General features: G+C 46.1%; 1 protein-coding gene across 4 annotated transcripts in view; it reads left to right on the top strand.

Moving 5' to 3' along the window:
* The window catches only part of FERRY3 (FERRY endosomal RAB5 effector complex subunit 3), a 59,050-nt gene that overhangs the window by 14,164 nt on the left and 18,455 nt on the right, over positions 1 to 26,431 (top strand). For all 4 annotated transcript variants that reach the window (XM_070409551.1, XM_070409552.1, XM_070409550.1 and 1 more), the window contains 5 exons: positions 7,450 to 7,549; positions 7,650 to 7,771; positions 20,892 to 20,998; positions 21,353 to 21,550; positions 22,579 to 22,707. In XM_070409551.1, the coding sequence (XP_070265652.1) occupies positions 7,450 to 7,549; positions 7,650 to 7,771; positions 20,892 to 20,998; positions 21,353 to 21,550; positions 22,579 to 22,707 (656 nt within the window). The remainder of the gene's footprint in view (positions 1 to 7,449; positions 7,550 to 7,649; positions 7,772 to 20,891; positions 20,999 to 21,352; positions 21,551 to 22,578; positions 22,708 to 26,431) is intronic.

The raw sequence follows: 26,431 nt of genomic DNA, 5'->3' as shown, positions 1-26,431 counted from the left end.
GCAAACCAGCCAGCCCCTACCCATGCACCACGCCTCTATTCTATAAAGTAAAAGGGTAATATGCCTCCCAGCACCGGGATCAGCGGAGCAGCGAGGCTCCCGGCACCAGGATCAGCGTGACAGGGGGCAGCGCCCAAACCTCCTGATCGCCCTGTGGCTCTGTGTGTGACAGGGGGCGGGGCCACAACCTCCCTATCCGCCCTGCTCTGTTCATGACAGGGGAAGGCACCCCAACCCCCTGATCAGCCCTGCTCTGTGCCTGATAGGGGGGAGCTCCCCAATCCCCTGATTGCCCTGCGTGCTGGGGTCCAACCCCAGCGGGTCCAGGGGTCCCCAAAGGTGTGGACGGAGTCGGCGAAGAAGGAATGACACGGAGGCAAAGTTCAGTTGATCAGCATAGTGAGGTTCTCCCTCCAGGATCTCCAGCCAAGTTCTGTGTACAGGTTCTCTCCAGGATCTTTTGCCATGTTCTGTCTAGGTTCTCCAGCCAGGTTCTGTGTCCATGTTCTCTCGCTAGGTTCTCCAGCCAGGTTCTAGTCAGGTTCTCTTGCCATGTTTTCTTGCTAGGTCTTGTCTCTAGGTTCTGTCTCTAGGTTCTTCTCTAGGTTCTGTCTCTAGGTTCTTCTCTAGGTTCTGTCTCTAGGTTCTTCAGCCAGGTTCTCTCGCTAGGTTCTGTTTCTAGGTTCTGTCCCTAGGTTCTGTCTAGGATCTCTAGCCCAGTCCTGTCTCTAGGTTCTCTGTCTTGTTGTCTTGTTACATCTGTATTTATACCAGTTGATTTTAATCCTGTCAATTTCTATTCCAAAGGTTAGGGCGTTTCTTATTCCAGGGAGTAAAGATTATGTAGCTTAAGCGTGATTGTTCTTAGTTAAAGTGATTAACTACCCACCTGGCACTTAGTTAAGGGGTTTTATTTCCTCCCTAACTTCAGGGAAAAATTCCTACCTGGGGAAGCCTTTCTCGGAGAGGTGACCTTGGTTAAAACACATAGCGCCAAGAAGGGGAGCAAACATATTAAGAACAGTATGCCATATACTCGAGGTCCCTTGAAACATATGCTGTGCAGATGTTTCTTCTCTGCAGCGACTGTGTCAAGCAGCAAGGACGGACCGGCTCTCGGCACCTGCGGCTCTGTGTTTGACACGGGGGAGCTCCCCAACCCCCTGATTGGCCCTGCTCTGTATGTGACAGGGTGCGGCGCCCCAACCCCCCCCCCCCCCCACGGGCCCTGCTCTGTGCCTGATAGGGGGGAGCTCCCCAATCCCCTGATTGCCCTGCGGCTCTGTGTGACAGGGTGCAGCACACCAACCCCCTGATCGGCCCTGCTCTGTGTGTGACAGGGTGTGACACCCCAAACCCCCCCCCCCCCCCACGGGCCCTGCTCTGTGTGTGACAAGGTAGAGCCATAACCTCTCCATCGGCCCTGCCCTGAGTGTGACAGTGGTGGTGCCCCAACCCCCTGATCGGCCCTGCTCTGTGGGTGATAGAGGGTGGCGCCCCAACCCCCCTCCACGGTCCTTGCTCTGTATGTGACAGGGTAGAGCCATAACCTCCCCATTGGCCCTGCCCTGAGTGTGACAGGGTGCAGCGCCCCAACCCCCTGATCCTCCCTGCTCTGTGTGTGACAGGGTGCGGTGCCCCAACCCCCCCCACCCCCACGGGCCCTGCTCTGTGCCTGATAGGGGGGAGCTCCCCAATCCCCTGATTGCCCTGCGGCTCTGTGTGTGACAGGGTGCAGCACACCAACCCCCTGATCGGCCCTGCTCTGTGTGTGACAGGGTGTGACACCCCAACCCCCCCCCCCCCCCCCCCACGGGCCCTGCTCTGTGTGTGACAAGGTAGAGCCATAACCTCTCCATCGGCCCTGCCCTGAGTGTGACAGTGGTGGTGCCCCAACCCCCTGATCGGCCCTGCTCTGTGGGTGATAGAGGGTGGCGCCCCAACCCCCCTCCACGGTCCTTGCTCTGTATGTGACAGGGTAGAGCCATAACCTCCCCATTGGCCCCGCCCTGAGTGTGACAGGGTGCAGCGCCCCAACCCCCTGATCCTCCCTGCTCTGTGTGTGACAGGGTGCGGCGCCCCAACCCCCCCCACCCCCCACGGGCCCTGCTCTGTGTGTGACAGGGTAGAGCCATAACCTCCCCATTGGCCCTGCCCTGAGTGTGACAGGGTGCAGCGCCCCAACCCCCTGATCCTCCCTGCTCTGTGTGTGACAGGGGGCGGTGCCCCAACTCCCCTATTGGCCCTACTCTGTGAGTGACAGGGGGGAGCTCCTCAACCCCCTGATCGGCCCTGCTCTGTGCGTGACAGGGGTGAGATCCCCAACCCCCTGATTGACCCTGCTCTGTGTGTGACAGGGTACGAAGCCCCAACCCCCCCTGATGGGCCCTGCTCTGTGAGTGACAGGGGGCAGCGCCCCAACCCCCTGATTGGCCCTGCTCTGTGCGTGACAGGGGGTGGCGCTGCAACCTCCCCATTGACCCTGCCTTGAGTGTGACGGGGCGGTGCCCCAACCCCCCAATCGGCCCTACCCTGAGCATGACTGAGGGTGGCATCGCAACCTCCTGATCCGCCCTGCTCTGTGCATGACGGAGCGGCGCCCCAACTCCCCAATTGGCTCTGCTCTGAGCCTGACCAGGGGCTGCACCTAGGGATTGGGCCTGCCCTCTGCCACCCGGGAGCAGGCCTAAGCCAACAGGTCGTTATCTCCCGAGGGTTCCCAGACTGCGAGAGTGCACAGGCCGGGCTGGGGGACCCCCCTCCCCCCGCCCCCCGAGTGCACAAATTTTTGTGCACAAATTTTTGTGCACTGGGCCTCTAGTATAAAATAAATACTAAAAATATAAATCTTTGTTTTACTATGGTTGCAAATATCAAAAAATTTCTATATGTGACATGGCACCAGAGTTAAGTTAGGGTTTTTCAAAATGCTGACATGCCGAACTCAAAAGGTTCGCCATCACTGCACTATACCATACTGCCTCCCTATTCAGGACCCATTTAAAACCTTGCTGTGACTAAGTCCATAGTCTCAGTTCATTTTGTAAGTTTATTTACATTCGGGGGGGAAAAAGCAAAAACACTAATAATATTCCAAGAAATGTTGATTAGATTTGAATTCATTTTGTATGAATTACTTAATAGAGTATGCAGTGTTTTTATGATCCACTTTTTTCTTCAGAGTAAGTAAAAAATTGCTAGCATTATTTTAAAGCATAACTTTCTAGACTGCTTCCTAGTAATTCTATAATTAGTAATTCAGGACACGTTTCTTCCAAATAACCCATTTTGATCTAGCTGACTCTTAATTACATTAAGTTAAAAACATTTATTTATAAGACTTTAGGTATATGTGGCATTAAGATAATTTTTAGTGTTGCTGATGTAAAATTTCTTTAATTGTGAAAGTTTATTAGGAAAAATTACATATTATGAAATCAGTCCCAAAGAAATAAATTTAAAATGATGTATTGGTTTGCTTCTGGCCTTCATTAGCCTCTTTAGAAACTTTGGGACTAGCAAGATGAGAATAATGTGTTACTTTGAGGGCTGTCATAGTTTAAAAAAAAACTTAAAACACAGAAATCATAGCAAATAGATTTAATCATTTTTCCTGTGGCTACTGTCTTTTGTGTATCAGATCAGTATTCCTATATTGCATAGATTTGTAACTTTTCATAATAATTCAACTCCTTTGGACTTTTTATTCTTATATCCAATAAGATATTAGAACTGTTTCTGGGTCAAAAAGAACATGATGTTTTGAGACATTTGTCACTCTTTATGTGTTTGGGTTTGCTGATTAGCTGTTTTGAAGCAGTTTATTTTTTTCTAGATGGGATACCTGTAGTATGGGTAGTTGCCACTGGGTAAAGAGTTGAAGCTGTTTCCCTGGGGGAGAGAAACATTTTTTTTTCTAGTTCTTTATTATGTAGCCAATAAAATTGTGAATATATTTTTAAGATAAGAACAAAATAAAATTAGATTTTTAAATATCCTATATAATAAAAGGCTAATATGCATATTGTCCCCTCGGGAGTTTGACCGCTCACTATGATGTGTGCTGACCACCATTGGGCGGTGCAGAACAAAGGAAGGCCCCAATCGGCCCTGATTGCCTGCCAGGCCTAGGGACCCTACCCGTGTACGAATTTTATGCACCTACCCATGTATGAATTTTCCTACCAGGGCTTCAACTAATATAACTCATTCTGAATTTGTTCTTGGATCTCAGGTTTTCTGGGACTATAATCATTCTGCCTATTAAGGTATATGAAAAAATTCCCAACGTGGCCATCTATAGTTTATATCAATAGCTTTTACTGTCGTTTTATTCATCTGGGGAGCTACTCTAAATTGTGGCCCATTTTGCTGCCTAGTCACTACATCTCCCAGAAAACTTCAGTAGTGGCCATCAGTATTCTGAGACTTTTACCTTTTGGGAAGCTGAATTAACTTACTAAATTTCTGCATTTATTGGAACTTTAGACTTTTTTCCCCTCTATCCTGGAATAGTTTTTAATAAAGTTTTATTATGCTATTATTTTAAAAAATATTTTTATTGATTTTATAGAGAGGAAAAGAGAGGGATAGAGAGATAGAAGCATTGATGAGAGAGAAACATTGATTGGCCACCTCCTGCATGCCCCACACTGGAGATTCAGCCCACAACCGGGGCATGTGCCCTGACCAGGAACCAAACCGTGACCTCCTGCTCCATAGGTTGGTGCTAACCACTAGACACACTGGCCAGGCTGTTACGTTATATTTTTTAAATGTCCTTTGGCCAAACTTCTTGATAGGACTTTACTTTTTTTCTTTCTAAAATATAATCAATATTTGAATACATTTCTTTTTAAAATATATTTTTATTGATTTCAGAAAGGAAGGGAGAAGGGAGAAAGATATAGAAACATCAGTGATGAGAAGAATCATTGATTAGCTGCATCCTGCACATCCCCCACTAGGGATCGAGCTCACAACCCGGGCATGTGCCTTGATAGGGAATCAAACTATGACCTCCTGGTTCATAGGTCGACGCTCAACCACTGAGCCATGTCAGCTGGGCAATACATTTCTTTTTAAAAACAGTTTTATAGTTTATCTTTCACATATCCAAACTGTTAGCTTAAAAAGGAAATATGAGCTGTGTTGCTCTTAAGGTCCATAATATTTATCGCAAAGGTGAACAGTATACTTAAGGTAAGTTGGAATTCACTAGTATTTGTGGAATTTCACCCAAAATGTTGCTTAATTCATTTATCCAATGTGTGAGCAGACGTGACACATTTTCCTATATCTCCTTTTATTTTAATTCTATTTTACATCTTTGAAAGTTTCTGCCCTAATCGTTTTTGGCTCAGTGGATAGAACGTCAGCCTGTGGACTGAAGGGTCCCAGGTTCGATTCCGGTCAAGGGCATGCAGCTTTCTCTCTCATCGATGTTTTTAACTCTCTATCCCTCTCCCTTCCTCTCTGTAAAAAATCAATAAAGTATATATATTTAAAAAGACAGTTTCTAAGCACAGCATCAGTGCAGTTATTATGATCTTTTTTTCCAGAGTGTGTTCAAGATTATATACAGTTGTCAGAATTGTCATGCCTTACATACATATGTCTGAAATATAATATTCCCTTTGATCTTAATCATAAAAAATATATACTGTGTTATTAATACAGGGTGGGGCAAAGGTAGGTTTATAGTTGTGAGTACATGAAACAGAGTTTATTGTATTATTTGTTAATTATGGTATTTTTTATAGAAACAACTGTAAACCTACTTTTGCTGCATCTTATATATCATTAGCTACTTGTGTTGCTGATACATTTAAGGTATAAAATATTCGTGACATTTTATTTGTTGAGTTCTTATTTATTAGTCTTTCTTTTTCCTCACTGGAAATTTGCTTCTTTTGGCATACCAGATTCAAGATATTTTTTTAAATGTAAAAATGGCAGTGATATATTTTATCCACTAGAGGGAACATGTGTAATGTAAAATATTAATACATTCATATGGAAGTTTGTATTTATAAATATTTAGCAGTTATTTCTGTTTTAAATAAAAATCTTACTTGCTAGCATAATCTTCCCCTGACCTCTAGTAGTTATTAAAAAGTTAAGGGGGTCACCTACATTAGAATTAAGTGGGGACTAAGTGGTGTTGAATATTTAATATTAGAAGATATGTATAGAAATATGTAAATGTCTGATGTATGGATAAATTTCATTTATCAGATACATAAGTATCTTATCAGTTGTTACAAAGAAGTATGAACTTGCTTCTAAGAGCATTTATTTAAATTAACTAGAATGATGTAAAATTCTTTTAGTTGATGTCTGTTTCATTCTTTCTAAGTTTGTTTAAAATATGTTTTAGAACAAACTTTTTAACACATTTGCATTAAAAGATCATTTTTAATTTGAAAATTTGAATGAACTTATTAAAATATAACATTAAAGAAAGACAACAAACTGTAGGTGTAAACTCACTAAACTTTTACAAAGTAAGTACACCCTGTAATCATCACCCAGCTCAAGAAATTGAGTATTTCCAGCACTGCCAAAGGCTTCCTGGTGTCCATCTAGTCACTACCAATATCCCCCATAAATAACCATTATATGAACTTATAATACTATTGATTAGTTTTTCCTGTAGGGAAAACCATTTTTAGTGTCTGCACATTATTTATTTGGATAGATGCATAAGGTAAGACTAAAGCATATTTTTAGTAGTATTTTATATTTCTCTGTAAAGGGAACTTGTGACTTAATAGCAGTTTGATTCTTAGAGTCTAATTGGCAGCTTCTATTTATAAACTAACTTTCAAAGATTGGAGTTACTTTAACTCATGTATAAATAAATAAAAAATGCGTTTAAGTTGGATTGCAGAATATCTTTGAGGAAATCTTCAGATGAAATGGGGTTTGGACTTTTAAACATTAGCCATGGAAATTGAAAGATGACCTAGATTTTGATGGCTTTCATTTTGCATTAAATTTAGATTAAAATTTAGCTTCACAAGGCCGTTGTTGGGTAGCTCAGTTGGGTATAGCATCATCCCGATACACGAAAGTTGTGGGTTCGATCTCCGGTCAGGGCACATATATAAGAAGCAACTAATAAATGCATAAATAAGTGGAACAACAAATCTATATTTCTCTCTTTCTCTCTCTCCCTCCCTCTTTCTAAAACCAATCAATTAATAAATAAAAATTTAGCTTCACAAATGATGTTGTTAATATTATATGAAATTATCATTATTATTTCCACATCTCCACTTAAAAGGCTTAATAATGTTTTCCAGGTATTATAGCTGCCATTCTTGGACATATTCCTTTAAAATAAAAATTTTATTTGTACTTTCTAGAGATTGTTCAATGAATCTGGAGTGGTCATATTACCTTAAAATTCTAATGATATATGTTATCTTCTTATTTATGTTTTAGACAAGGTATTGAAATGGAAAAAGTGATGCAGGAGTTGGGAAAATCACTGACAGATCAAGATGTAAATTCACTGGCTGCTCAGCATTTTGAATCCCAACAAGTAAGTAAAGTACAATGGATTTTAGATATGCAGTTACTTTTTTTTCTTCTTACTTATTTTCGTAAAAAAATTAACTAGTTGGTATATTGTCTGTGTTTAGGACTTAGAAAATAAATGGTCAAATGAATTAAAACAATCGACTGCCATCCAAAAACAAGAGTATCAGGAATGGGTGATAAAACTTCATCAGGACCTAAAAAACCCCAACAACAGTTCCCTCAGGTATTAATCATGTATTATTCTTATTAGGTGAAAGTTCACTGTTATTAATAATTTGTGTTTATTGTAAAATTGAACCTTTTTAGTTGTAGATATTTTGAAGTTACCAAAGAAAATTCAAGGTAATTTTATGCTTTTTAAAAAAAATCTTTATTGTTGAGAGTATTACAGATGTCCCCCTTTTTTTCCCCCATTGCCCTCCTCCACCAGGTTCCTATTCCACTCCAGGCCTTCACCACCCTATTGTCTGTGTTCATAAGTAATACATATCCTATCTAATAATAGAGAAACATGGTAATTAACTGTAACTTCGCTACCCTTCCCATTGGCTAATCAGCAGGATATGCAAATTAACTGCCAACAAAGATGGCGGCCGGCAGCCACGCAGCTGAAGCGAGCAGGAGGCTTGCTTGCTCCAGTGATGGAGGAAGCCAAGGTTCCCCGCCTGCCTCAGCCCACCTCTGAGCTCCGGATGCAACAATGTTGCAATTATAGAAGCTAAACAAACCCCAGATACCGGCTTTCGGCCAGCAACGGGCTCAGAGGTTAGAGCGCCAGTGATGGTAACAGAGTTTCAATTATAGAAGCTAAACAAACTCAGATACCTGCTTTCAGCCAGCCACAGCCTCAGAGCTGGAGCCGGCACTCAGCTCCAGTGACAGCTATAGAAGGTAAATAAATCCCAGAAAAAAGAAAAAAGAAAAAAAAAGAGGCTAGGAGCTTCAGTCACCCTCCAGCCTGAAAATGCTCCTCAGCCCCTCACCCAGACTGGCCAGACACCCCAGTGGGGACCCCCACCCTAAAGGGGGTGTGGCCAGCTGCAAACAGCCATCAGCCCGTCATCCAGGCTGGCCAGGCACCCCAGTGGGGACCCCCACCCTGAAGGGGGTATGACTAGCTGCAAACAGCCATCATCCCCTCATCCAGGCTGGCCAGGCACCCAAGCGGGACCCCCACCCTGATCCAGGACACCCTTCAGGGAAAACCAGCCGGCCCCCACCCATGCTCAAGGCCTCTATCCTATATAGTAAAAGGGTAATATGAAAACTGACCCTAACAGCAGAAAGACTAGGAATGACTGGTCACTATGACACACACTGACCACCAGGTGGCAGACTCTCAATGCAGTAGCTGCCCTCTGGTGGTCAGGTCGCTCTCACATGGGAGGAGCTCTGCTCAGCCACAAGCCAGGCTGATGGCTGCCAGTACAGCAGTGGTGGTGGGAGCCTCTCCTGCCTCCTCAGCAGCGCTAAGGATGTCTGACTGCAGTTTAGGCCTGCTCCCCGCTGGCAAGTGGACATCCCCCGAGGGCTGCCGGGCTGCCAGAGGGATGTCTGATTGCCATCTTAGGCCTAAGCCAGCAGGTGGTCATCCTCTGAGGGGTCCCAGACTGCGAGAGGGCACAGGCTGGGGTGAGGGACCCTCCCCTCCCCCCCCCCCCCGAGTGCACAGATTTTTGTGCACCGGGCCTCTAGTCTATAACAATAAAAGCGTAATATGCTAATTAGACTGACATCCTTCTGGACGTCCTTCCATCCTTCTGGATGAAGCTGGGGCTGCAAGGGAAGCCTGGGTCCCAGGTACCTGCTGGCAGCTGCAGGGAAACCCAGGTCCGTCCTGGGTGCCTGCCAGTGGCCAGAGAGAGGGAAGCTCGGGTCCCGGGTCCCAGAGGGAAGCCGGTGCCGGCAGCTGGGGGAAGGAAGGCCTACTCTTGCAGAGATTTTGTGCATTGGGCCTCTAGCATTCATATAAAATTTTTGGTTAATTTCTTCTCATTCCCCCCTCTTCCCTTCCCTGTGAGATTCATCAGTCTGTTCCATATTTCCATGCCTCTGGTTCTATTTTATTCATCAGTTTGTTTTGTTCATTATATTCCTTGTTCATCTATTTTGATTTTTAGATTCAATTGTTGATAGATATGTATTTATTGCCATTTTATTGTTCATATATTTTATCTTTTTTTTCCTTCTCCTTCTTCCTCTTCTTAAAGAATACCACATTTCATATAATACTGGTTTGGTGGTGATGAACTCCATTAGCTTTTTCTTGTCTGTGAACTCTTTATCTGACCTTCAATTCTAAATGAGAGCTTTGCTAGGTAGAGCAATCTTGATTATATGTACTTGCTCTTCATCACTTTGAATATTTCTTGCCACTCCCTACTGGCCTGAAAAGTTTCTGTTGAGAAATCAGCTGATAGTCATATGGGTGCTCCCTTGTAGGTAACTAACTGCTTTTGTCTTTATGCTTTTAAGATTCTCTCTTTGTCTTTAACCCTTGGCATTTTATTTATGACTAGAGGCCCAATACACAAAATTTGTGCAAGAGTAGGCCTTTCTTCCCCTGGCTGCCGGCACTGGATTCCCTCTGGCACCCAGGACCTGGGCTTCCCTCCAGCTGCTGTCAGGCACCTGGGGCCCTGGCTTCATCCAGAAGGTCGTCTGGATAAACATCTGGCCTAATTAGCATATTACGCTTTTATTATTGTAGATATAACTTGGTGTGGGCCTCTTTGGGTTCCTCTTGTTTGGGACTCTCTGCGCTTCCTGGACTTGTAAGTCTATTTTTTTCACCAGATAGGGGAAGGTTTCTGTCATTATTTCTTCAAATAGGTTTTCAATATCTTGTTCTCTCTCTTCTCCTTCTGGTACCCTCATGATGCTAATGTTGGTATGCTTGAAGTTGTCCCAGAGGCTCCTTACACTATCTTCATATTTTAGGGTTCTTTTTTCTTTTTGCTCTTATGATTGGGTGTGTTATTTTTTTTTTGCTTCCTCATATTCCAAATCATTCATTTGATTCTCGGAATCCTCTACTGTACTGTTTAGTCCCAGTAAATTATTCATTTCAGTTAGTATGTGCTTAATTTCTAACTGGTCCTTTTTCATGTCTTTGAAATTCTCACTAAGGTCCTTGAAAGTCTCACTAAGTCTCTTGAAGCTTTCATTAAGATCCTTAAGCAACCTTATAACCATTGTGTTGAACTCTATATGTAGTTGTTTCCTTGCTTTCATTTTACTTAGTTCTTTTTCTGAGGATTTGTTCTGTTCTTTCATTTGTTACATTTCTTTGTGTCCACATTTTGGCTGCTTCCCTGAGTTTATTTCTATGTATTAGGCAGAGCTGCTGTGTCTCCTGGAATTGGTAGAGTGGCCTTGTATAGGAAGTGTCCTGTAGGGTCCAGTAGTTCAGCCTCCACAGTCACCTGAACTGGGTAGGGTACTCTAGCAGTGCCCCTGAGTGAGCTATGTGCACACTCTTGTTGTAGTTGAGCCTTGATTGCCGTTGGCATCATTGGGAGGAATTGACCTCCAGACCAATTGGCTGTGAGGACCAGCTGTGACTATAATGGAAGAGCTGCTGTGCAGGAGACACCCCTGTGGAGCAGGACTTGCTTCAGTGGGGCTTTGGTGCTCACTGAGTCTGCCACTTGAGTGTGTCGCTTTTGGATGTGTAGAGTTGTACTCTAGTATGGTCTAAAGCTGTCCACCAGGTGCACTGGTTCTGGGGCCTCCTGGGAGGTGCAAAGTCAGGTATTGCCTGGGGCCACCTGGCAGGAGCTGCATGCCTGGGGCCACCTGGCAGGAGCTACAGAGCAATCTGCAGATGGCTGCTACTTATATTGGGCTTAGAAGTGTTCAGGAGAGGCCAAGCTGTGAATCAACATAGATTGGTGCTAGTGCTGAGTCTTGGGCACCTATTGATAGGTATGGGGCATACTGATGCCAGCTGCTGCTTGTTTGAAAGATTTTAGGAAAGTCCGAAGCCTGAGCCAGGACAAGACATTCATATGGAAAAGCTGCTGCAAACAGCTTTGGTGGGTTTGCAAATTGGATGGGTTTTTTAAAAAGCCTTTTGTTTCATAAATTTTATGTGGATTATTTTGGAAGAGGGTTAATTGGTTGGTTTAATATAGTGGTTTCTCCCCTAGAACTTAGCCTTGTAAATTTCTTAGGTCTATATAACTAAATACCCCAAGTACTATCTCTTGTTTCTTTAAAGTGGTTTCCTTCAGTGCAATAAACATTAGTTGAATGCATCTTAAATGCTAAGTATTATCAAAGCAAAAATATAAAAACATTACCTGCCCATGTGGAGCTTATATTCTAGAGAGATTGGAGACCTGTAAATAAAATAAAACTACATAGAGCAATAGGTGCAGTAATAGCATGTACAAAGTACAAAAATAGTATAGAGGACTTTTCGTGATTTATAACTTGCATGGTTCCTTATGGCCTAATTACATTATATATCATAGATAACCCAAGAGCTTGACAGTGCTTTGTTATTTCCCGGCTACCCTATCTAATAAAAGAGTAGTATGGAAATTAACCATCACCTTGTCACTCCATCACAAAGATGGCGGCGCCCAGTCCCCTCAGCCCCACTGCTGAAGTGTCAAGGCCTGTTACCACTCCTGCAGGCTGATCGCCGCAGTGTCCGGGCCTGTGGACCCGGCGGGGGCCGCAGGGCCGAGCAGCGAGGCACAACCTGCCCACTCCGGCGGGCCAATGCAGCCTCGCAGCTCTGCCTCCTCTGCTGCACTGTCTGGACCCAGGCCCCCAGCCCCGGCAACCCAGGCCCCCAGCCTGCCCTGGGCTCTGCTCAAGGAGGAGCTGGGGGCCTGGGGTTTACTAAACTTTACTGGAGCTGCTCCCCACACCCCAGCCCCTGCCCCAGAACCACACTGCCCGCAGCAAGGTGCCCCGGCAGCTTCCTGACAGGCAGGTGGCCCGGGAGAGCTGAGTAGAGCGGGGGCTGCAGGGAGCCATGGAAGGGCAGGGCCGCAGGGGCCAAGCTCCTGGGGGTCTGAGGAGAGCGCGTGAAGGAAGAGGAAGCTTCGGCAAAGCGGCCAGCCAGGAGCCGGGGCCATGGTGTCTGCAGGTGTGCAGACAGGCCTCCGCCTGAGGGGCAAGCACTATGGCTTCAGCGAAGCGGCTGGCCAGGAGGCGGGCAGCCCAAGGGGCGCAGAGCGGCGCCAAGACAGGGTGCTCTGAAGGGGGCTCAGGCCTGGGTAGGGTGCTGGCAGGTGGGGATCTGCCTTGCCCGCGGAGAGCGAGGTTCTGCAGTGGCCCCAAGACGTGGGAAACAAGAGGCAATGACTGCCGGCCTGGAAGGACGCCCAGGCGGAAGGGTGCAGACTCGCAGCCCTGAGGCGGGGGTTGAGGGGTGGCACCACCTCAGTGGAGGAGCGCCGCACTGCTGGGTACCCCACTGCGGTGGTTTGGTGAAGCTCCAGGCGCTAACCGGGCCTGTGCACTTGAGAGGCCGGGACTCTTGCTCCCGCCTTGGCCCCAAAGCAAGCCTGCACCCACCCTGCGCCCAGTTCCTGCCCCACCCACCCCCAGTTCTCGCCCCGCCCTGCCCCCAGTTCCCATCCCTCCCCATGGGGGTGCTTGCCTGCACAGTGAGTGCCAAGCCTACCACCTGCTCCCCAGAGGGGAAGTAGTAAAGAATGGGGGTGGGAGTGGGGAGAGGAAAGAATGTGGAGCATCCATGATGAAGAGGTGCTTGAGAACAAGGCTCGGAAGCCTCACAGGGAGGTTTGTTCCGTTTGTCCTGTGGCTGTCCCTTAGGAAAGGTGGAGAGCATGGCTGTGAGGGCTCCCTGCATGCTGAATTCAGTTCCATAGCCAACTGTAATTGGCCTCAGTTTCCTGGTCTGTAAAATGGATTAAGCGTGTCGCAGTACCTTCACTGAGCTTTGAGGGCCAATTGAGATACTATATAAAGAAAATGAGTGAAGACGTGAGAAAGAACAGAAAGGGCGAGCAACACAAAAGAAAGATTGGAAGGAACCTGTAAACCTATTGTCACTTAAATAGGGAATATACTCAATAGTGTTGTAATGATGGTATGAAGCCAGGTGGGTACTGGAAGTATCAGGGAACACTTTGTAAAGTATATGATTGTCTAACCACTATTCTGTAACTAATATAAAACCTGAAACTAATACAAAATAATATTGAATGTAAAGAAATGAAAATAGTGAAATTTTTCTAAATTTCCAAGTTTAAATAAAGGCTGTAAAGGAAGGAAGGGGGAGAATAAAAATAGTGTTTTTCATTTTACCACTTTATTGTCTTTTCAGTACTTGAAAAAGACAGTTGTCTTTATATGGTGCTTTTATACTTTTCTAAGTCATTATCTCATTTGATGTTTAGGGCAACTTAAAGACAAGATAATTATTCCCTCCACTATTCAAAGAAAGGAATCTTGGTGTCTGGCCCCAATGATTCAATCGTCAAGCCCTTATTGTAAAGCAGGGTTAGTGAAATTTTCTGTGAAGGATCATATCTATACTAATAAAAGCCTTGGGGGTGATCTGGCCAGCAGGGGAGCAGTTAGGTTGCGATCAGGCTGGCAGGCAGAAGCGGTTAGGGGCAATCAGGCAGGCACGCAGGTGAGCGGTTAGGAGCCAACGGTCCAGGATTGTGAGAGGGATGTCCAACTGCAGGTTTAGGCCTGATCCCGGCAGTCGGACATCCTGGGATCAGGCCTGCTGGACATCCAGGGACATCCTGGGATCAGGCCTAAACCAGCAGTCGACATCCCCCAAAGGGTCCAAGATTGGAGAGGGTGCAGGCTGGGCTGAGGGACACCCCTCCTCCCATGCATGAATTTCATGCACCGGGCCACTATTCTATATATATAAAGAGCCAGGGGCCGTCACATCGAAACAACCGAATGGACGACCAAACAGGCTGAGTGGAGTGACAAGGCCAGCAGGGGGGTTAGTGAGGGACAACCAAACGACTGAGCAGCAGGCTGTGTGGGGCGACCAGGCTGGCAGGGGGGTTAGTGAGGGACGACCAAACGACTGAACACCAAGCTGTGTGGAGCAACCAGGCTGGCAGGGGGGTTAGTGAGGGATGACCAAACGACTGAGCAGCAGGATGCATGGGGCGACCAGGCTGGCAGCAGGGACAGTGAGGGTTTACCAAATAACCAAACAGCAGGATGCGTTGGGCGACCATGCTGGCAGGGGGGGCAGTGAGGGGTGACCAGGCCGGCAAAGGGGGGCAGTTGGGGGTGACCAGGCCAGCAGGGGGGCAGTTGGGGGTGACCAGGCCAGCAGGGGGGCAGTTGGGGATGACCATGGCAGCAGAGAGGGGCAGTGAGGGGCGACCAGGCTGGTGGGGGGCAGTTGGGAGTTACCAGGTTGGCAGGGGGGGCAGTTAGGGGTGAGCAGGCCAGCAGAAGGGGGCAGTGAGGGGCGACCAGGCTGGCTGGGGGGCAGTCAGGGTCAACCAGGGTGGCAGGGGGGCAGTTGGGGGTGACCAGGCCGGCAGGGGGGGCAGTTGGGGGCGACTAGGCCAGCAGGGAGCAGTGAGGGGCGACCAGGCCAGGAGGGTGGGCAGTTAGGGGCATCCAGGCTGGCAGAGGGGGGCAGTTGGGGGTGACCAGGCCAGCAGTGGGGGCAGTTGGGGCGGCCAGGCCGGCTGGGGGAGCAGTTAGGGGCAACCAGATAGGAAGGGCGAGGCAGTTGGGGGCGACCAGGTTTGCAGGGGGCCAGTTAGGGGCAATCAGGTTGGCAGGCAGAGGCGGTTAGGGGTGATCAGGTTGGCAGGCAGGTGAGCAGTTAGGAGCCAGTGGTCCTAGATTGTGAGAGGGATGTCCAACTGCCGGTTTAGGCCAGATCCTGAGAACATCCCCCCAAGGGTCCCGGATTGGAGAGGGTGCAGGCTGGGCTGAGCACCCCCCCCCCCCCACTGTGCATGAATTTCGTGCACTGGGCCTCTAGTATATTTGTATTTGAGAATATCTTTCTTCTTTTAAATCCTAAAGTATATTCAACTAGAAATATACTTAGCATAGTATAATGATCCTATTTCTAGCATCAACTGGTATCTACACTAATAAAAGAGAAACATGGTAATTAGCGTACGACCGCTACCCTTTTCATTGGCTAATCAGTAAGTATATGCAAATTAACTGTCAGCCAAGATGGCGGCCAGCAGCCAGGCACTGAAGCGAGCAGGGAGGCTTGCTTTCTGCAGTGACTGCGGGCTCCAACGTTCCCCGCCTCACTTGCCGGCCTCTCAGCTGCAAATCTAAGCAACTATGTACTATGTTGCAAATAAGAAGCTAAACAAAACCCCAGAAACCGGCTTTCATTCAGCCGGGCTTTAGCAACATTGTATCGATGTTTTCAGCGGCGAGGCCTCAGAGATAAAGCTGGCCCAGAATAAAAAAAAAGAAAGAAAACAAGGAGCGGTTGGAAGCTTCAGTCACTCGCTTCCGGAAAACAGCCCTCAGCCCCTCACCCAGACTGGCCAGGCACCCCAGTGGGGACCCCCACCCTGATCCAGGACACCCTTCAGGGCAAACCAGCCAGCCCCTACTCATGCACCAGGCCTCTATTCTATATAGTAAAAAGGTAATAAGCCTCCCGGCACCAGGATCAGCGTGACAGGGGCAGTGCCCAAACCCCCTGATCGCCCTGCGGCTCTGTGTGTGACAGGGGGCGGGGCCACAACCTCCCTATCTGCCCTGCTCTGTGCCTGATAGAGGGGAGCTCCCCAATCCCCTGATTGCCCTGTGGCTCTGTGTGTGACAGGGTGCGGCGCCCCAACGCCCCCCCCCCCTCGCCCCCCGCCACAGGCCCTGCTCTGTGTGTGACAGGGTAGAGCCATAACCTCTCCATCGGCCCTGCCCCAAGTGTGACAATGGCGGCACCCCAACCCCCTGATTGGCCCTGCTCTGTGGGTGATAGAGGGTGGCGCCCCAACCCCCCTCCACGGTCCTTGCTCTGTGTGTGACAGGGTAGAGCCATAACCTCCCCATTGGCCCTGCCCTGAGAGTGACAGGGTGCAGCGCCCCAACCCCCTGATCCGCCCTGCTCTGTGTGTGACAGGGGGCGGTGCCCCAACTCCCCTATCGGCCCTGCTCTGTGCATGACGGGGGAGCGCCTCAACCCCCTGATCGGCCCTGCTCTGTGCGTGACAGGGGGGGGCTCCCCAACCCCCTGATCGGCCCTGCTCTGTGCGTGACAGTGTACGGAGCCCCAACACCCCTGATGGGCCCTGCTCTGTGCGTGACAGGGGGCAGCGCCCCAACCCCCTGATCAGCCCTGCTCTGTGCATGACAGGGGGTGGCGCCGCAACCTCCCCATCGACCCTGCCTTGAGTGTGACAGGGGGCGGTGCCCCAATCCCCCAATCGGCCCTACCCTGAGCGTGACTGAGGGTGGCATCGCAACCTCCCGATCCACCCTGCTCTGTGCATGATGGGGCGGTGCCCAACTCCCCAATCGGCCCTGCTCTGAGCCTGACCAGGGGCTGCACCTAGGGATTGGGCCTGCCCTCTGCCACCCGGGAGCAGGCCTAAGCCAGCGGGTCGTTATCTCCCGAGGGATCCCAGACTGCGAGAGGGCACAGGCTGGGCTGGAAGACTCCCCCCCCCCGCCCCCCGAGTGCACAAATTTTTGTGCACCGGGCCTCTAGAATGCTATAAACATTTAGAAGTAGCATTTTATTTGTGTAATATCAGTCTTCCCCATTAGTCTTGCCTTGAAGACAAAAAATACATCTCTTTTCTACTGTATACCCAAATCCTTGTCAAGTGTCTGGCTCTTGATACTGGCACATAAGACATACTCAGTAAATATTTATGGATTGGGAACAAACAGGCAGATGGATGCATTATTATTAAACTGTTTGCAAACAGGCAGATGGATGCATTATTATTAAACTACTAGAGGCCCAGTGCACAAAAATTTGTCCACTCGGGGGTGTCCCTCAACCCAACCTGTGCCCTCTCGCAGTCTGGGACCCCTCGGGGGATGTCCACCTGCTGGCTTAGGCCCATTCCCCAGGGGATCGGGCCTAAACTGGCAGTCAGACATCCCTCTGGCAGCCCAGGAGCCCTCAGGGGATGTCCACTTGCCAGCGGGGACCAGGCCTAAGCTGCAGTCGGACATCCTTAGCGGTGCTGAGGAGGTGGGAGAGGCTCCTGCGATCACCGCTGTGCTGACAGCCATCAGCCTGGCTTGCGGCTGAGCAGAGCTCACCCTGTGGGAACGCACTGACCACAAGGGGGCAGCTCCTGCATTGAGCGTCTGCCCCCTGGTGATCAGTGTGTATCATAGTGACCCATCATTCCCAGTCGTTTTGCTGTTAGAATCAATTTGCATATTACCCTTTTATTATATACGACTAGAGGCCCGGTGCACAAAAATTTGTGCACTGGGGGGGGGGGGGGGTCCCTCAGCCTGGCCTGTGCCCTCTCGCAGTCTGGGACCCCTCGGGAGATAACGACCTGCTGGCTTAGGCCTGCTCCCGGGTGGCAGAGGGCAGGCCCAATCCCTAGGTGCAGCCCCTGGTCGGGCTCAGAGCAGGGCCGATTGGGGAGTTGGGGCGCCGCCCCCTGTCATGCACAGAGCAGGGCGGATGGGGAGGTTGCGATGCCACCCCTAGTCATGTTCAGGGTAGGGCCGACTGGGGGGTTGGGGCACTGCCCCGTCACACTCAAGGCAGGGTTGATGGGGAGGTTGTGGCGCCACACCCTGCCACGCAAAGAGCAGGGCCGATCAGGGGGTTGAGGCGCTGCCCCCTGTCACTCACAGAGCAGGGACCATCAGAGGGGTTGGGGCTCCGTACCCTGTCACACACAGAGCAGGGTCAATCAGGGGTTTGGGAAGCTCCCCCCTGTCACACACAGAGCAGGGCCCATCAGGGGTTTGGGGAGCTCCCCCCTGTCACGCACAGAGCAGGGCCGATCAGGGGGTTGAGGAGCTCCCCCCTGTCACACACAGAGCAGGGTCCATGGGGGGGGAGGAGTTGGGGCGCCACACCCTGTCACACACAGAGCAGGGCCGATCAGGAGGTTGGGGCGCCGCCACTGTCACACTCAGGGCAGGGCCGATGGGGAGGTATGGCTCTACCCCGTCTCACATAGAGCAGGGCCCGTGGGGGGGGGGGGGGGTTGGGGTGCTGCCCCCTGTCACACACAGAGCTGCAGAGCGATCAGGGGGTTTGGGCGCTGCCCCCTGTCACGCTGATCCTGGTGCCGGGAGGCCTCGCAGCTCCGCTGATCCCGCCTGGCAGGGTCACAGATCCGGGTCCCAGACCACAGACAGCCTTGCCTGCTGCCGCCTGCCTACAGTATGCAAATTAGCCGCCATATTGTTGCTTCAGGGTGGGGGTCCCCACTGGGGTGCCTGGCCAGTCTGGGTGAGGGGCTGAGGGCCGTTTTCAGGCTGGCGGGCGACTGGAGCTCCAAACCTCTCCTTTTTTTCTTTTTTTTTTATTCTGGCATTTATTTACCTTCTATGGCTGTCACTGGAGCTAAGAGCCGGCTTTCTCTCTGAGGCTCGGCTGAAAGCAGGTTTCTGGCCTTTGTTTTCTGTATTCGAAACAATGTTTCGACTCCAGCTCTGAGATCCCGGCTGACTGACAGGAGATTTCTGGGGTTTTGTTTATCTTCTATAAATGTTACTATGTTTCCAACTGAAGCTCAGAGGCCGGCGGGGAATGTTGGAGTCCTCTGTCACTGAAGGAAGCAAGCCTCCCTATTCGCATCAGCTTCCTGGCTGCCGGCCGCCATCTTGGCTGACAGTTACTTTGTATATATTCACTGATTAGCCAATGGGAAGGGTAGCGGTCGTACGCTAATTACCATGTTTCTCTTTTATTAGTGTAGATAGAGGCCTGGTGCATGGGTGGGGGCCGGCTGGTTTGCCCTGAAGGGTGTCCCAGATCAGGGCGGGGGTCCCTGCTGGAGTGCCTGGCTAGCCTGGGTGAGGGGCTGAGGGCCATTTTCAGGTTGGCCACACCCACTTCTAGGAGGGGGGTCTTGCTGTGGTGTCTGGCCAATCTGGGTGAGTGGCTGATGGCTGTTTGCAGGCTGGCCACACCCTTTTCATGGAGGGGGTTCCTGCTGGGGTGTCTGGCCAGCCTGGGAGAGGGGCTGAGGGCTGTTTGCAGGCTGGTCAAGACCCCCAGCAGGGACCCTCTCCCCTTGAGGGTGTGGCCAGCCTGGGTGAGGGGCTGATGGCTGTTTGCAGGCTGACCACAGTCCCTTCAGGGTTGGGGTCCCCCCTGGGGTGCCTGGCCAGCCTGGGTGAGGGGCTGATGGCTGTTTGCAGGCTGGCCAAGACCCCCAGCAGGGACCCTCACGCCATGAGGGTGTGGCCAGCCTGGGTGAGGGGCTGAGGGCCCTTTTCAGGCTGGCCACGCCCCCCGGCGACCCAAGCTACCAGCCTCTCCTTTTTTTCTTTTTTTTCTGGGATTAATTTATCTTCTATCATTGAAACTTTGTAGCCTTGAGCGGAGCCAGGGGCCAGCCAGTGCAGGAGGGAAGCTTGGCTTCCTCCATCGCCAGGGTCAACCCAAGCCTCCTGCTTGCTCCAGCTCTGTGGCCACCGCCATCTTAGTTGGGTTAATTTGCATACTCGCTCCTGATTGGCTGGTTGGCATGGCTTGTGGGCGTGGCTTGAGCATGGCAGATGGACGGTTAATTTACATGTTTCCCTTTTATTATGTAGGACTAGTTCTCACTATTCTATTTCTGTCCCTAACAATACAATGAAATTTGAATTGAACAACTGTACAGTTAAAGTGCCTCCATGGAAACCTTTTCAGGAAATACAAGAGCAAAGTAGGACAAATAGAGAAGTCCTTTATTGGGAGGAGAATGTTGATGGGAAAAAAATACATCAAAATTAACATTATTTTTTTCTATTATTATGTGATGTTTTATTTTTAATTTTCATTTCTTTCACTTTGCCTATTTTCTAATTTTGTCTACCGCCAACTCTAATAAGTAGTATGTATTTTTTAAATGTTATTTTTAAAGTGATAAGTTGGTCACTTCTTTTAATCATTCTCTTAGGCCACAAAGAAATATAAAATGATAATATATGAATTGATATGATAGTGACTGAAAATGAATTATGTGCATTATTTACTGTGAAGAAATGAAAGAACAAGTGGGAATTTTAGAACCTCTTGGTACTTAGGATCTTATTTGTCATCATGGATTAAGGATAAGTTTAGGAATAAATTAACAGCTACTCTCAGATGTTAGTTTGTCATTTTGTTAGAAACCTTTCTTTTCTTTAAAAGAAAAGTTTACAAATTCTTGATAAACATCCCCCCAAATTAATAATTTTATTAATTTCAGTGAAGAAATTAAAGTTCAACCAAGTCAGTTCAGAGAATCAGTAGAACCAAATGGAAGGATTTATGAGGAACAGAGAAAGTTAGAAGAAAGTTTTACCATTCACTTAGGTAAGTATATTAATTTTTTACAGTCATAATTTATTGTAAGTTGTGAAGCTTTTTGTATGCTATAAGAAAAATTCCTAGCATATGAGTAAAACATACCTGTGTTAGTTTTAATTACAAAGTATATCCTGCTCCAAAAAAACCTACAGATTTTTGGCTATAAGTTTTAGCTTATATATTACTTTTTGCAAATAGAAAGATTCAATATTACTAGTTATTAAAATGGGAAAATGCAAGGCCTATTTTCAGTAATTTGTAGCACAGATTTATTGGGATGCTTGTCATAGAAATTTGCATCCTGTTGTACTAGATTTTGCAGCTAAGTATCTTTCTGGGGTTGTTGCCTATATCCCCTAGGAGCTCAGTTGAAGACCATGCATAATTTGAGATTGCTGAGAGCAGACATGCTGGATTTCTGTAAGCACAAAAGAAATCATCGAAGTGGTGTGAAACTCCATCGACTCCAGACAGCGCTGTCACTTTATTCCACATCTCTCTGTGGCCTGGTTTTACTAGTAGATAATAGAATTAATTCATATAGTGGTATTAAAAGAGGTAAGTTACCATTATACATATTTATTTCATTAAATTTCTTTTTAAAATACTATTCTTACAAAGAAAGTAATTAAATTATGGAAAAGTTGAAAAAAATTTGTAGTCATCCCAGTGTTCAAGTAGACCAAATAACTTATCCAGCCACAGCTATTTTAGATTTGTTTCATGCTTTAACTTGGGCATGGTGCTTTGGAATATTTAATTTTTCTTAAAATTGTATTATATTATAAACAATGCTCTTACATGTTCCTTGTTTCAAGGTACAACAAAAAGAATAATCAAGATATAAATGTTGCCCTAGCTGGTTTGGCTCAGTGGCTAGAGCGTCCCAGGTTCAATTCTGGTCAAGGGTACATGCCCTGGTTGCAAACTTGATCCCCAGCGGGGGGGTGTGCAGGAGGCAGCCAAACAGTGATTTTCTCTCATTATTGATGTTTCTATCTCTCCCCTCCCTTCCTCTCTGAAATCAATAAAAAAATATTTTTTTTAAGAAAAGAATAGCAATAGCTTAAAAAAAAAGATAAATGTAGTTTCAATTTAGAAACAGATCCTGGCTTAGTGAATTTTAATTTATCCATTTGTACCTTTTTGTTTTTTAAATAACCTATTTCTTAAATGTGCTAGGTAAAATGTATACTTTCCCTCAGAATACAACTCATTTTTTATGATTATTTAAAAAATTTCAATATATAAACTGTTTTAAAATATATAACTTTTTAAAAGAAGCTTGAAGAAAGTCTATTTGTGACTGGATTATGACCAAACTATCTATTATTTAAAGAAGACTTGGAATTACCTTAAAATTTCCTTGTCTATTGTTTACTCTTTTGAGTGATGGAGAGATTGTTTCTGATAAAAACAAAATTGCTGTACCTTAACTTCATAAGACATAATTGTTGAAAGGACAAGTATAAGAAATCACACTTGTGAATTTTATGTTCTATTTCACCAGGTCTCCTTGTCTGTAAGTAAATACTAAATATTTGATAGTTCACCTTTAAAGTTTGTACATGTTTTGGGTTCCTTAGATTTTGCCACAGTTTGCCAAGAGTGCACTGATTTTCATTTTCCCCGAATTGAAGAGCAACTGGAAGTTGTCCAGCAGGTGGTACTTTATGCTAGAACCCAACGCAGGAGTAAGTTGAAAGAACCACATGGTCAGTGAAACTCAAATTTTTAAAAATTTCACTCTCATTATGTTCTGTCCCTACACACTCTAATAGCATATGGGCCATCATTGAAATACAGAAAATTACATTGGTGGAGAGGTGGAAGAAAGAAATTAAGAATAAAATTCATTATCTTTAGGAGCTTAGATTCTGTTCTTAATTCCCTTTTTTGCATGATTTTGTACAAGATCCTTAGCAAAAACTTTATGAATTTCACTTCTGTAATTATATTTGAAATAGGCACTCAGAGTGGAAAGTTGCTGACCTTTCAACCAAGTTCTGTATCTAAAATGGATATGATTATTACTGCAGATGGCATTGGAGTCACAGAATAAATAGTAGCACAAAATATACACTTTTTATATCTTTCATCCACTTAGATAGCATAAAGTCAATTATAAGAATTGTTTTTGGTTGTTCTTTTAAAATATTACAATGTCCAGAACCATGTCCTGCTTTTTCTATATCTATCCACAATATGAACATCTTTTCTAACGAGGAAATTTACTGGGAAATATTTTAAAGGCTATGGAAAAAGTTCATGGCATCTTTCTTCAGAAGATTTCTGTATATATACTAGAGGCCTGGTGCACGAAATTTGTGAACCGGTGGCTGGGGGGAGGGGGGGAATCCCCTCAGCCCAGCCTGCACCCTCTCCAATCCGGGACCCGTTGGGGGATGTCCGACTGCTGGTTTAGGCCCAATCCCGGGGATCAGGCCTATACCAGCAGTCAGACATCCCCCTCACAATCCTGGACTGCTGGCTCCTAATCACTCACCTGCCTGCCTGCCTGGTCGCCCTAACTACCCCACCCCCTGCTGGCTTGGTCGCCTGTCACGGCCCCCCCGCTGGCCTGGTCACCCCACACAGCCTGCTTGTTTAGTTGTTTAGTCCCTCACTAACCCCCCTGTCAGCCTGGTCATAGGCAGCCATCTTGTGAGGGCGTGAGGGTTAATTTGCATATTACCTCTTTATTATATAGGATAGAGAGACTTAAGGGAAGACATAGATAAAAGAAAAAACTCTGACTCAAATTATAGAGTAATCCTGCCTTTTTCACTGAGTAATTTATCTTGGACAATATTTCATATCAATACATAAAGAGCATTCTCATACCTTTTACTAGCACAGTCTATTGCAGGATGTGCCATTATTAATCATTTCCACATTGATAAACATTTAATCTGTTACAAAGTTTTTGCTATTATCTTCTTCTATAATAATAAAAGCATAATATGCTAATTAGACCGGACGACCTTCCGGACAAATCTGGGGCTGCGAAGGAAGCCCAGGTCCCAGGTGCCTGCTGGCAGCCGGAAGGAAGCCCAGGTCCTGGGTGCCTGCCAGCAGCCAGAGGGAAGCCTGGGTCCCCGGTGCTGGAGCTAAGCTGGTGCCAGCAGCCAGGGGAAGGAAGGCCTACTCTTGCATGAATTTTGTGCATCGGGCCTCTAGTAAGTAATAATGTATAAATAACCTTGCACATACATCATTGTGTGTGTATGACAATATCTATAGAATAGATTCCTACGGAGAAATTCCTGGATTAAAGGACACTTATATTTGTAATCAATGTAAGTGTCCTTTAATCCACTGTCCATTGAAGTTCTACCAGTTTCTATTCTCACTATAGGTAACTGTGGCTTTGCTATGGCAGTATGTGTGTGACAGAGTCAGGCTGAGTACTAGGAAATTGGTATGGAAGCATATCCTAACCGAGACCATTCGGAAAATTTCAGTGTGCCCTCTTACTCATCTACCATCTTCCTCCATCTCTTTCGAAACTAGCAATGATGTGATCACTAACATTTTAATATTATTCTTAGTAGTGACTAAAACATGAAGATTGAGATCATGACAGGTGTGGGAGAAGGAGGATTCTAAGTATATTTGTGAGAGATAGCAAGTGTGCAGTAAATGACAGGAAGTTTTTAAACCACATACGCTTAAGGCAATGTGTGTACATCATGGTACTATTTTGTTTTTGTTCAAGCAACTATTTTGTGGTTTAAGTGAGTCAGTGAAACAAGTAGGTTTGTAAAAGACAACCTTCTTAAAGGGACTAGCATGTTGTTACAGAAGAGTTTTTTAAAAATACTTTCTCTTTTCCTTTTCTGTGCATGCCCACATATTTGTTCTACACATTTATATCCTGATACACAAGTATCTTTTTATCTAAGACATTTCATTGTTTACTGTGTTTATTATATTATCATCTTTATATTCCTACAAAAACAATGGTTTTTTTAATATATTTTATATACATTTTTAAAAAATAAAAAATAGTCATTTTCTTAGTAAACATGGAAAGGGAGCCCTGGCCGGTGTGGCTTAGTTGGTTGGAGCATTTACCTATATACCAAAAGGTCATGGCTCCAATTCCCGGTCAGGGCACATACCTAGGTTGCAAGTTCAGTCCCGATGGAGGCATGTACGAGAGGCAACCAGTGAATGTTTCTCACATCATATCTCTCTCTCTCTCTCTCTCTCTCTCTCTCTCTCTCTCTCTTGCTCTCTCTCTCCTTCTTTTAAAAAACAAATAAGCATGGAAAGGAAAATGGACTATGGACTGTTCTCTCTTGTTTACTGAATAGAAATTCTGTTTGTTCATACCTTACGTGAACAAAGTTAGAGTCCTTATTGTTTTTTTGTTTTATGTGCTATAATCAGATATGTATTAAGAGCCTATCAATTACATGGCTCTGTATGAGAAACTGACTATTACATTAAATATGGATTCTGGCAATACAGAGCCTTCTCTTTGTGCCACTCTCTCCCTCTGTCCATTCATAAAATATATGTATTTACAAGGTATGATGTTATAAATCAATTCATCAAAGTAGTCCCTAGGTAAAAATATTCAGTTATTTTTATTCAGAACTTTCTTGAAACCATGATATTCCCTTGGTATTTGCAGTTTACTCATTTAAAGTTCTGACTCTTTTCAAGTGATTTTCTGATGCCAAAGGCCATTCCAAATAGTTTTGTATTTAATTGGAATCAATATACAGCTTTTTAAAAAAAATATACAGCTTCTTAAAAAGAGCTACTTTGAATGCTAATATTTGTTCTGCATTTTCTTGACTTCTGATAGAGTTCTTATAAAATTCATATGTATCTTCTATTAAAAGTATGTGTATATGTAAAATAATTCATAATAATGTGTGTTCAATTGTGATGTATCTCATTTCACTAACATGTATCCTTCTAAGTAATATCATGCCTTCTACAAAGAATAGCTATTGACTACCTGAAAAAAATGCTCCATTTGAAAAAGGATCTTACATATCTGTTTGAAATAAATTACATATAATGTCAAATTATAAGTAACAAAGTGATTCCTGGTGCTAATAACCATTTGTTTATAATTCTGAACAAGTTATATAAAAAAAGTGACTCAGATTCTAAAAATAAAGACAGTCACATGACAACTATCTAATGAAGTTTTTTTATGTGTTGTTAACTTAGTACCTTGAACCTCTCAGGTGAAAAATAGGGTATTGGCAAATCTAATGTGGTTAAGATCAGAGGATTTGGAATCTGTATATGTAGGTTCAATACCTGGTTCCACCACTTACCCACGAATTCTTGGTTAAGTTAATCAACCTATGAAGCCTCTGTTTCCTCATATATAAATAAAGTACTAAAAGTACTTAAGTCATAAGGTTGTGGTTATAGGCATTTTATAAGAATTAAATGAGACCATCCATGTAA

The sequence above is a fragment of the Myotis yumanensis genome, unplaced genomic scaffold (genome assembly GCF_028538775.1).
Source record: "Myotis yumanensis isolate MYYU_CA2020_CCGP unplaced genomic scaffold, mMyoYum1.0.hap1 SCAF_3, whole genome shotgun sequence".
Lineage (NCBI taxonomy): Eukaryota > Metazoa > Chordata > Mammalia > Chiroptera > Vespertilionidae > Myotis > Myotis yumanensis.
Note: the sequence above shows the minus strand (reverse complement) of the source record. Positions and strands in the feature narration are given on the sequence as shown.